Source organism: Lissotriton vulgaris, chromosome 4_1, assembly GCF_964263255.1.
Source record: "Lissotriton vulgaris chromosome 4_1, aLisVul1.2, whole genome shotgun sequence".
Taxonomy (NCBI): domain Eukaryota; kingdom Metazoa; phylum Chordata; class Amphibia; order Caudata; family Salamandridae; genus Lissotriton; species Lissotriton vulgaris.
Window position 1 is genome coordinate 764,100,807 of NC_141691.1, and position 12,881 is coordinate 764,113,687.

Here is a 12,881-nt window from a genome sequence, read left to right on the forward strand (position 1 = left end):
AACAATGTCAGATGATCCTGACTCATTGGACGCTGTTTGGGAGGGATGTTTGGTGGGGTAGCTGTGAGTTCTAGGCAATAACCATGTTGGATAATTTGTCTCACCCACTTGTCTGATGTGATGTTTTCCCAGACAGGTAGGAACTGTGATAGACGTCCCCCGACCGGTGTTATGTGGTCTGGGGGGAGTTCTATGAAGTCACTGCTTTGGTGTTGAGGCGTTGCGGTTGTTATTATTTCCGCGGCCTCTACCCTTATTGTTGTTACCTCTGTAACTACCTCTTGAATTACCTCTGGGTGATGTTGGTGTGAAAGATGTGGATTGCTGATTTGTTCCTGTGTTTTTTGAGCCCCCTCTATAGGTGGATCTACGAAAGGAACCTCTGTGCGTTGACTGTTGCAATGCTCCCATTGACTTAGCCGTTTCCGTATCTTTCTTCATCTTTTCTAATGTCTCGTCTGTACTTGAACCAAACAATGTCTTCTGATCAAATGGTTTGTTCAGTAGGGCTGTTTGTACTTCTTGTTTGAATCCTGAGATTCTAAGCCATGCGTGCCTTCTTAGCATGACACTAGTGTTAATAGACCTTGCTGCAGTGTCTGCTGCGTCTAATGCACACTTAATGGAAGTATTGGTTATTATTTTACCTTCCTGTATTAATTGGTCTGCCTTCTTCTGATGTTCTTTTGGAAGATGTGTGAGAAGTTTTTCTAACTCATCGTAATGTGCCCTGTCATAACGTGCGAGTAGTGCTTGTGTATTGGCTATACGCCAGCTATTCGCTGCCTGTGATGCTACTCTTTTGCCTGATGCATCTATTAACTTCGACTCTTTATCTGGTGGAGGAGCCTCTCCTCTAGATAATGAGTTTGCTCTTTTACGAGCGTTTGAGACCACCAGCGAATCTAGAGGTACATGCCCTCTAATAAATATTGGGTCCTTTGGAGCCGCTTTGTATTTTTTATCGATTCTTGGGTTTAACACCCTGGCTCTCACTGGGTTTTCGAATATTTCCTCTGTGTGAGTGAGAAGACCCTTCAGCATAGGAAGAGTACCTGATGTTCTCTGTGCACTAGGTAGAGTCTCTAACAAGAAATCCTCTATCTGAGGTTCTGTGTGCATATCTAGTTTATGATATTTTGCTGCCCTATTAATGAGCTGCACAAAACCTGTGTTATAATCAGGTGGTGAAGGCTTTGAGGGATATAGCTCTGGGTCGTTGTCCTCATCTGACCCTACATCGTAATTTTCCCATGGATCTTCCTCATCTGGGATAGATTCGTCATCCCCTTGAGGTTCTCCCTCCCCTATATCACTGTCTACATCTGACTGAGGTGTAGCTGGTCTTGGTGTGGAGGGTGTAGGAATATGTGGCCTATTGTGAGGAATAGGAGAAGAGGGTGTGTCTCTAGGACGAGGAGAAGCAGGAGGAGTTATGTTCGTCCCCATTGTTCTCTTTTTTGAAGGAAGAGGTTTATCTTCTGACTGTTCACTCTTTCTCTTCTTCGTGACCACTTTCCCAGTTTGTGGGTCAATAAACAAGATCTTTTGTTTGGGATCTGTTTGTTGCTCTTGAATCGGTACCGAGGGTCCTGGTTCCGAGAGCTGTTTTTGTTTTCGATCTTCAGATCTTGCTGTTTTCGACACCGAATGTCTGCTCGATTCCGACTTTTTGGGTATCGAGTGTCTTTTGGGCGATAAATCATATTTCTTTTTCGACATGGAATGTTTCGATACCGAGCTCTCCTTTGTATGTAGCCTCGGTGCCGAAGTCGATGTCGCCCTTTTCTCGGATCCGACATGGTGGGATTCCGAGTGCTTCGGTTTCAGTTTCGGTTTCGTTGCCGGGCCCGAGGGCGGGGCGTCGGAAACTTTTTTCAGCGGTTTGACCGGGCCCGAGGGCGGGGTCGTTACCGCACGGGGTCGGTTTTTCGGTAAGGGGACGTCGTCACTCACGGTTTGTTGCTCGAAGAGTTCTTCAACCTCCGACTGGTCCCCTTCCGACCCCGACTGGTCCTCTTCTTCCTCGATTTGTTCGTCTCCGAACAGCTCCGGGATTGCCTCCGCCTGCATTCTGGAAGCCTCGTGTCTTCGAGCTCGACGATTTCTAATCGTTAGCTTGGAGGAGAATGCTGCGCAGGCTTCGCAGTCCCTGGATTCGTGTTCAGGCGATAGACAGAGGTTGCACACCTCGTGTAGGTCCTTGTGTGGGAACTTAGCACCAAACGATGGACATTTTTTGAATGGAGTCCTTTCCATGGACTCCGGGCTTGACTGCGTCGAGAAAGGTCTCCTGTTCTTCGACGTAGATCCAAGTTTTTCTCTTCTATTTTGAATTTGTAACGCGTCGGAATGGAAAAGAACGCGTTCGATAACAATACCGTCGAATTGGAAAGGGAATACGCGCCGAAAAATCACTTTCTTCTGAAGTTGATCTGGAGCGTCTCGATCTTCATCCGAACCCGATGGCGGAAAAAAACAATCTAAGGATGGAGCCGATGCCCATGCGCACTACCAACTAAGGGAGGAGTCACCAAGATACAAAAGACTCTCCAAGAGAAAAACAAAGTGCAATCATCCGAGCCCAACACCAGATGGCGATCTATTCATAATGTACCATCTGCAGCCCATATGCCTCGAACCAGTAGTTTCTGTGTCCAAACAGAATTAAAAAAACAATAACAGTGTTAAAACTCATTTAGATAATGATTTGGTGACACAAATCACAAGTCTGAGCATGCATCTAACCGGAATCCTTGATATCTGGCCAAAATCCCACTTCTTGGGGACAACAGGCCTGTTAAAAGTCCTCCTAAAATGTAATGTATGGAGGCTTTAGAGGTGAAATGCAGGCTTTACTTGGCATCCAGTAGATCGATTCTGGTGATCCCTAGTATCATGGTTGCCTCCATGAAGAATTTGTAGATCCATGTGATCGAAAGGCGTGTACCCTTGTGAGTCGGTCTGGTAAAGTACATGCCTGCCCACATCACCAGGGCCGCCGAGCGTACTGGGGATTTGTCGCAACAGCAGCCGGGTCAGAAGGCAGAGCTCTGCTCTCAGGTATCCGCTGCTCTTCTACGTCTCAGATGCAGTGACTCTGCCTGTACGCCAGGCAACCAGAGAAGTAGACCGCTAGAACTAGTGGGCAGGAGCTTCCTGTAGCGGACTCTCATATGCAGCAGCACCATGGTGTCAGACGTGGATGAGCACATGTGGGGGGAGGCAAGTGGCTCAGCATATAGCTCCAAATGTCACTAGAATACTGCTTTGGTAGAATTGTAAGGCAAGGCCCAATTTAGTACTGTTAACACACAAGAAAATATAGACTATGTAAAGGACACAGAAGGATACACTCAGAAACCTGAGAGGTGGCACAAATATCCACATTTTATTTTTACTGGTAAATCAGTTTCTAAAAAAAGAAAATCAGGAGGTGTTCCTTACAAGCTATCCATGCATTTAGTCTTAACCTTATGGGAGAGGTCCAATCTATAGCCATAAACACAAGCAAGTCAGACAAGGACTCACTTCAGGTGCAAGAGAACAACTTTCTTGGCAGTAAATAGTAAAAGTTTGTTGTTGGGCAACGCATAGTATTGAAGAAGAAAAATTAGTCCTTGAATTTAGCGTTCCATTTTCCCCATGCAAGTGGGACCCCACTGAACAATATAGTGCCAGTGATCTTTGTTAAATCTCCAAAGTTAGAAGCGCTTTTGTGGAAGGGCAAATGTCATCAACCACTATAAAATTCACAGCCTTTTTTTCATATTTTGCAATTACATTTCACTGTCGATTCTGGTTAAATTTCAGGTTCAGATTATTTCGCTTTCATGGCGGGCAAGCGCCTCAGGCAGGGTTGTTCCGCATGGGCCCTGGAAATGAAAACTGAAATGAAACAAAATGTTAAGGTTATTTTGTTTCTATCATATGTGAACAAGACAAACAAAATCGTCGCACAACATATACATTTTGAACATTACTTCAGCGTTTAAAAATTAGACATAACATTTTTTGAATTGTGACAGATGACTTTCAAGATTACTGTAATCTACATTCGCATGGCCTGTACCTGCACTGCTTTAAACATTGTTAAATAATTTTTTCCACCAGTTTTGTACGAGCCTGATACTTGGTAAGGCAAATCACATGCAGCCACTCACTGCTTACTACACCCAAACGACCTGTCGTACAATTATCAGAGGCAAGTACAAAGAGGCTTTCTTCAGTAGTTGTGCAAGGTAGGCCACCTTCACTGTGGACTTCTTAACACTGGACAGCATGATCCAAACTTGAGTGTTTTTTTTCTATTGGCAAAGTCACAATACACAATTAATACACGTTCACATCTTGGTGTCCCTTCTACTGGTAGTTGGACGACACCCTTCCTCCAAAAATCCATGAAATCTCAAGTTCTCCAGGTCAATGTGCTCAGATCAGGTTTGGCACAATACATATTGTTAACAAAAAATCAAGGGCACATCCACAGCCCCACCTCTGGCATAAGGGAAAACTCATCCTGAGAGCTACAAAGCCTATATGGACCCCCAGCAATGTAACTCAGATAACCCTAAAACACATGTTTTCAAAAATAGCCAAGAACAACCAGTGTACCAAGGATAGGAACCTGGCCATCAACCCAAACTCTGAAGGAATCTAACTCCAGATCAAAGAACTAACAGCAGGGGCTCCTGCATAGCAGAAATCACATTTCTCCTAGTATAAATTTAGGAAAAACATAATAAACAATTGTAAGAAGGAGATGCAGGAGAAATAGAGATGAATGAACATAAGCAGAGGGTCCTTGAAGAACCTCTATTTTAATGGGTGCCTGGCAAAAAATGTTAATAGGTTTTCAGAAGGACAGAAAGAGACCGAAATAGAACTGGGCGTCTTGGCAGTTTCTCACGAAGGATTGAAAAAGTCAAACAAGCAACCATCAGAGTGAGGACACCAAGAGGGACACCAAGAGAGACACCTCAGACCACACTGTCCACATAAACCAAAGCGAGCAAAAGCTGAAAAAGAGCAAAGGAAAAAAAGGAACAATGCTGCTAGGCCTCGAAGATGGTCTCACATCCTCCAAGAGTGCACAACTGGTAGTGCATGACCAGAGTAGGAAAAAGACAGCAGCTAGAGACTTCACATTGTCTTGAAGGAATGGAGGGGTTTCATTCTGGTGAACGTTCTTGCGCAAGTCCATCACTCCTGGAGAGGAAGATGCAAAGGCAGAAGGATCTACAAAGGTCCATCTTCTATCTGCCAACCGAAGAAGCAGTACTTTGGTTTGGAGGGGGAAGAATAAGCAGCAGAAAGAGTAAACTGATTCACTCTGTTACTTAGAGTTCACCTGCCTACTGATAGCTGAAGAGGAAAAAAGAGCTCTGCAATGGTAAAGTATCTTCTAAAAGTTATATTGCATGGATGGAACACATTCTCTAGAGCTAGAAGGGGGACTCCTTGAGAGAAGGCTGGCAGGATGGAGAGGAGGGAAAGGATAAGTAAGACTAGTGAAGCATTAGATGGGTGTCACAGGGTCATAAACCACTAAGCAGAAAGGCCTTTTCAGGTCTAGGCATGCAGGCATAAGTGATACAAACACCCGAAGGCAATGGTGTCTAACAGAAGGAAAGAAGATCTCATTCCCATTAGACTGAAGGAGAGTGGAGGTCTGAAAGTGGACAACTGTGCATGAAACAAGTATCCAAACAAGAGGCCTGCTTGTACAGACCTCCTGTACAAGCAGAGTTTCACCATCTATATCGAGGTTCAAGTGATCTCACTTTCGAAAGTAGTGCTGTGTTAGTGCAACCATCCCCTTCTTCGGTGCTGATAAAACAAGCCAATGCAATAACCACAAATTACTGATTTTCCTACTTCATGTACTGTGCCAAGTGTCTTCAATCACTAATTTGAGCATATAAAATAACACTTTTGAGGGAGTCTAGGGACAGGACAATATCCACTATTTTAGTATGCCTCAGCTTCACCTAATGCATTATATCCTAATGTGATTGGCCCAGGAGAATGTAATCTATTTTCTTGTTTTTATGAAGTTACTTATGAGAAATCTTTTTCTTATGGTTTGTTGAAGGTCAACGCTGAGATTGCAGTCCTATGGTGTTGGTTTTTAATGAAAATGTGCTTCGCATGGGTTCCGGTACTGAGGTTAAATCAGCACCTACTATACCTTGTCATTGACTAGAATCTGCAATGATGGGAAAGTGGTCAGAAAAAAAAGCAATCATTATCATTAAATGGGAATGTATACACCGAATGTGGCTGTATGTCCATTGCTAACCTTAATCTTTCCCACAGATTCTAGCAAAGCAATGAAAAAAGACATGTTTAGGCGGACATGTTTGTTGCCTTTTCTTTTTGAAAGATGGGTTTCTTGGAGCAATGATATGCCTACTTTCAAAGCACTAAGCACAGAGAATACATTGCTTTTAGGTCCTTGCTATAGACAGCTTAAGCTCATAGCTGCCAAGGTTTCAGATTGCCATTAGTGACATTTTAAAAATTTGAGTGAAATTATGAGTGACATTTCAACGACTATGAGTGACACTTTCTCGCGAGCAAAAATCATGCATTTAGGGCGTGGCAAACTTATAAATATCAGAAATTACAGCCAACTGATTAACAAGAAACTCCAAGAACTTCTTGAAACTGTTGCAGAGCACCAGCAATGGAAGGAGACTAATCCTATTGCTCCCTCCTGTAATCGGACTGTACTGGAAAAGAAATCATAACCATGAAATTATACAAGTTATGTTTTTCAGCAGCAGTACTTTTCGGGCAGGCCACTACACAAATCAGAAAAAAAGACACTGTGAAGAACACCGTGCAAATGTCCATGCACTGACCCGACTTCGGACTTGATGATAATACCCACTATTCAGAGCCCTAGATGACACTCAGAGCAGCTGCTGTGATAACACGTGCTGCAGAGGTATTAGGTAAAACTAAACCATGACTAAAGGCAGCAGGCTCTCGGACTCCGGAAGGATGATCAGACAGTGCTATGTCTTGTATTTTGTTTGCTCACGGTTGTCACTTCTTGCAATGCCTCATGTAACACGTTTGCTTTTTGTGTAATAATTTGCCTCATAACTTTCTCCTCATGTATCAGTACAGTTGTCTGTCTGTTCCAATTGTGAAGCGCTCTCTGACACCCGGGGTAACTGTCCGCGTGACGCAGCACCGCAAAGTGCATAAAAATAAATAAATAAATAAAACAGTGACTGACTTACTAGACTTGCTCAGCTGCTGGCGCTGCCCACCCAGCGACGATGTGCAAGAACACTGGCCACTCTGACGAGTCTGCCAGCTGTGCCTGCTGCTTCATCCAGCTCTGTCCACTCCAGAGTCGATACGGCCACGCTCGCAGTCCTCTGACCTCGGCCTGGCAGTGGCTTGGCCAGAGCTTTGAGTCTCTGTCTGTCGCCGCCGGGGCTCTGCTGAGGAGCTGCCAGAGGTGGTCAAGGTGCGAGCTGCAGTGTAAGTGGGGCGTGCGGCCATCATAGCGCTCAGAGAGACAGCGTCTCGTGCCGCGCAGCCTGGACTTGTAATTCCCCGCCACTTCTCCGCAGCATTTGACCCCCTACTTACCCGGACGTGACGGCACTATCGCGGCCGGCACACCCGGATTAATCCCGGCCCCATGTGCGCCACACGTGATTGGCAGCGGAGTATCCGACTCAGAGCAGCCCGGCCCCCCTGCAGACTGACTGCGAGGACAGAGTCTGAGTATCCGCGCTGGCGCCACTCGCGCCATGATTTGCGCATATGTTTCCAGGGCAACAGGAGCCTCAGTCGGACAGCAGGCAGAGACTCAGATACATTGTAGCGGGCGGCTCTCAGAGCTGAGAGCTGCAGCAGTCTCAGTTAACTGTTTAAGCACTCCGACTCGGGCGGCTGGCACCACCTCTCTCAGGACACAGAGAGAGCCCGGGCACAGGACCGCCGCTGGCGCGCCTGGCACAGGTCGAAAATGCGTGACAATGCATTTCAGTGCGGTGATGCGGATCACCGCACTGAAATGCGTGAGCGTCACACCTGTTGCGTGACGCTTGGCAGGACTGTAAGCTGTCGGTTGCAAAGATCCATAGTTTACAAAACAACATATATTTAGAGTGCACCCCTTGCTCATGAATGGATGGCTTTGTTGCTTATCTCAGTTGGTTGCTCCCAATTTGGTGACTTTCCTTCCTAGTCTTGTCCAGGGGCAAACACAGTGCTCTGAAAGGACGATTTTTATCCTTTCAATTGATACTGGAGGACCTCTCTGTTGATGAATTTAGATTCTGCACTTCACTGGAGTGCATGTGTTTCTTTGCTCTCTCCAACACAATGTGCTCTTTTTTCATTATATCCTCCCCTGCCTTCTTCCCTGTGTTACTCACCCATGTTTTTTAATTTTTTTTATTCAAGTATTTATGTTTCTTGAAGGCGCAGAAGCTGCAAATTGCTGCCAGACCACTCGCTTCCTTTTTTGCTCTTCACACCTACTTGTTTTCACCTTTTCCTGTTTACCTTTCTAACTTGTTAGAGCAGGAAAAAAAAGTGGTGAATTTGGAATGAATTTACATTATCAGAAAACCCACTGCAAGATTACCAGCCATATGTGCACATGCCGCTTGACGTGTGTGCAAATGGAAAAAAATCATTGGCAAAGCCAATAACTCGGGTATTTGAGCTGAAACCTATTGGATTTGCCATTGCTTGTTTGAAAGAGGCTTACCATTGAATTAAGTAACATGCATCGTAAGAAATTGTTAATGTATGAGTACTAAAGAACAGTGCTGTATGTCTGTTAGATATTTTATTTAATTTTGGATTCCTTAACGAGTGTACATCAACTGGATAGCATGGCAAGATATGTGTTTTCTCCCTGCCGTGTCCATTACCTCCATATGCCTAAAAACGAATCATTAAATATAAAGTTTAAACACTCAGGCAATATCTCCATATTAAGGGCATTATAGAGAATGAGTTCTATTGTGGCATTCCCAGTTCTCAAATAATGCGATGTGATTTGGTGTCTCTGCTAGGAACTTCAACTAAATAATTAGTTGTTTCAGTTACAAGTGACCTGCGCAATCCACGCTTTTTTTCCTTCCAGCTCCAGGTTGAGATCTACCGCCACCTTTCTTTCTTACTCAAGAGATGGCAGGCCTGGTTGCAATCTGGCTGGAGAAACCCCAGCACTCCTTTGAGGATTCTGGCTTCATGAGTTGTAGTGCAGTGAATGCCTCATCTGGCCCTTAAATTTGAGAAAACACTCAATGAAGACGCTTCACCTGTATAGAACAGAAAACACCAGTGGCAGATCTACGGATTCTTCATAAATGGAGTGTTCTCATTGATAAGCCTCAATTTGACAACCAGTGCCCCTTTACCAAACCTCTGTCCTTGAATACCATTTTTTTGCATAATATCTTCAATAACTGTAAAGAATCTAGTTGACCAAGGCGTCTTATAGAAGACAGTGAATGCTATATGTTGCAGCTGTACCATCCAACCCTATCAGCAACAAGATGAGATGGACAACTGGAAAAGGTCTTAGAAATGTGCCTATAGGCTGTTGCCTTTCACTACCATCAATGTGCCTTTCACATGAATATAGTTGCGGAGAAACTTCCAATTTAAATGTATTTTATTTTAATTTTTTTTCGTCGGAGCGCGATGTATACCCTTTTTGAAAATAATTGGGAATAACACTTACAAACTATGCTTACTTCTATTTTGCATGTAACAACCCTGCGATATGGGCCTCTAGCTGGGGCACTTAACACCAGGTGAAAACCTCAGATGCCTCTGCTAAATTCAAAAGTAACAGATTGAAAAGTAATTCTCATCAATACTGTAATTAACGGACACAGACTGACTATTTTTGTTTGATTCCAACACGAGCACGGGAGTCAAATGAACCAAAACTCTGACAGACACATTCTTGCCTAGCTCTTCTAAAGCATCACACCTTGAATCTGAAATTGTTTTATAATTTTCCTGTGCTCAAACCTATTCCCACTATTCCATGAATGAATGAATTAAAGTTTATATAGCGCGTAGCTACCCTGAGGCCTACGGACCGAGCGGCAGAGGTACAGCAATGTTAGAGCGATGCCTTGAAGAGATGGATTTTCAGGAGCTTGCGGAAGGTCAACAGATTAGTTTCCTTCCGCAGAGTGGGAGGGGGGGAGAATTCCAGAGGCTAGATGCATTCAAGGATAAAGAGCGTCCACCCCATCTGGTTCTTCGTATTTTCTTCGGAGTGGCCAGAAAGGCGAGGCTTGAACGAAGGTTCCTAGGGGGGTGATAGGGGATGACAAGGGAGTGAGTAATGAACGGACCGGTCTTCCGGATGGGTCTGAGCCAAGCACATGGCTTTAAACTGTATCCTGGCCAAGATTGGGAGCCAGTGAAGGCTCCTTAGTGCTACTTTTGCAGATTGTCTCCGAGGAATCTGGAGAAGTTGGCGGGCATTACCATTCTGAATCACTTGCAATTTATGACTGGTGGACTGGGTGGCTCCCAGGTACAGAGCGATCCCATAGTCCAGGCGAGAAAGAATAAGGGCTTGTACCATAATCCTTCTCGCCTAGAAGGGGGAGGTTCTTCCGCAGCATTCTCATCAGGCCATTACAGGTAGCTGAGAGCTTAGTGGCCTGTTGATTAAAACAAAGGGAGCTGTCGAGCCACATGCCAAGGCTCTTTATCGGTTCCTTTGGAGATGGGGCAGGGACAAGGCAAGTCGGCTACACAAGAGCAGGGTTGGGTGAAGGAGAGTTGCCCAGGAGCATAAACTCGGTTTTGTCCCCATTTAACTTGAGGTGTGGGAGTTCAATCCACTCGGCTACCGCCTCTAGGCAGGGACCTAGTGTGCAAGATGACCTCTCCGGGTGGTTTAATGCCACTACAAGCTGAGTGTCATCTTCGTAGGTGATGATCTTTATGCCGAATGGCAGGGGATCCATATAAATATTTGTCACAAGTGGGCATACCCGGGGAAACAACAGGGCTGACAAGAGACTGGTGGGAGGCCTGTGATGGTATTGCACCTCTTATTTCTCCTCGACAGGATGAGTGGTTCCATTCATCCCAACCGGACCTCACGGAATCAAGTGGTGGTCCCTTTAACTGGAGCTCGCTGGTTGCAGACTCCACCCACAGTGAGTACGTCGTCGCCGTTTAACCAATAAGAGAAGACGACAACCGGAACACAGTGTGTGCCATCACTGGAGGTTGGAAGGAGCAAGAGGAGAGCGGAGGAAGGAAGAACCAAGATCGAGACAGAGAACGGAGACGCCAGGGACGAACATCTAGCCAGGGAGGAGAGGAGGAAAGCCCAGAGTGGACAGGAAAGCCAAGAGGCCACCGGGAACACGTTTCGCTGATCCACACTCCAGGAGGACCGTGGCTGACACAGGTACGAGAGCGGTTCGCAGGTTGGGCCGGGAGAGGCCAGACGTGTAGAGACGCCAACCGCTTACCGACGCTTGTACATAGTGTAAATCCCCAACCTATCACCCTCACTCCTCACCGATGGCCGTGTGTCACTGGTTGGATTGGGTTGCTCCCTCACTCCCTTCCCTTGTTTCCACCGTGACACAAGAATACTTACCCCTTCCTTTAATATTTTGGGGGGGGGAGGGATGGGGGGGGGGTTCCTGAGTCCTTCCACCTACGCTTCCAGCCCGGGGAGAGAAGGAGGAAGACCGACCGGTGAATGAGGAAGACGACGCTAGGAGCACCGGAGAGGAGTCCCCTTATTCTCCTTATTTTACTTCCAGACTGGCTGACTTGCAGAAAGCAAATCTATTACAAAACAAACCTGCTTTACCCCGACGTAGTCTCTCGCAAGTTTTTTGTGAACCCGGTAAAATATTAAATAGCGTGGGGCTTAAAGATGAGCCTTGAGGAACCCCACAACTAAGAGGCAACCTGTTGGACAGAGCAACTCCCTCAAAGACTTGAAAAAAGCGGTCACTGAGGAAGGACTAGAAACAGGTAAGTGCCGTACCTGTCACTGCTAGGTTTTTGAGTCAACAGAACAGGATGTTATGATTAACAGTGTCAAAGAGATCTAGGAGGATAATTGCCACTGTGCCGCCCTGGTCCAGTAATCTCTTTGCCTCCTCTGTTACTGCTAGAAGGGCCGTCTCCGTCCCGAGCTGTGGACAAAATCCTGTTTGAGATTCATGGAGCAAGATGTTAGATTCCAGATAATCTACAAGAGTAGTATTTATGTGTTTTTCAATTAGCTTACTCAGCCAGGGAAGAAGAGAAATCGGGCGATAGTTGGTCAGATTGGAATGGTCCAGGTTGGGTTTCTTCAAGAGGGCCCCGATCAATGCACACTTCCAGGCAGGGGGCACCAGACCGGAGGTGATGGAAGAATTCAAGATGTCAAGGATTACCGGGTGGATGGAACTCATAACTAAGGAAAGAGGCTGAGGGGGGGCAGGGTCAGAGGGAGAACCCGAGGGTACCCTAGAGATGTATAAATCCAATGAGTCAGCGTCCAATAGAGGAAATTGCTCTAGAGAGCACTGGGATTTAGGGTGAGGGCCTCTCATACTAGTGACCGTGGACTCCGTATGAGAGGGAAGAAAGGGCAAACAAATCTTTTGAACTTTTGGGTAGAAAAATTCTAACAGATTGCTGCAGCCTATTAGTGCTCCCTCAGTAGTCGGGGGTTTCTGCGGCAAGGTAGAGAGTGATTTGGCAATACGAAAAATCTCCTTGGGTGAGTTTGCTGCTGTACTAATTTTTTCCTCATAAAATACGGTTTGAACGGTTTTAATTTCGGATTTGAAAAGCCTAATTGCCTCTCTATAGTCGGCTTTCCTAGCTTCTGAAAAATTCTGTCTCCACCT

The 12,881-nt window shown here is 45.6% G+C and overlaps 1 protein-coding gene across 4 annotated transcripts in view; it reads right to left on the bottom strand.

Moving 5' to 3' along the window:
* Positions 1-3,371: 3,371 nt before the first annotated feature.
* The window catches only part of SIRT5 (sirtuin 5), a 165,147-nt gene continuing 155,637 nt past the window's right edge, over positions 3,372-12,881 (bottom strand). For all 4 annotated transcript variants that reach the window (XM_086965094.1, XM_086965096.1, XM_086965093.1 and 1 more), the window contains exon 9: positions 3,372-3,888. In XM_086965094.1, the coding sequence (XP_086821220.1) occupies positions 3,816-3,888 (73 nt within the window). In that variant the 3' untranslated portion in view covers positions 3,372-3,815. The remainder of the gene's footprint in view (positions 3,889-12,881) is intronic.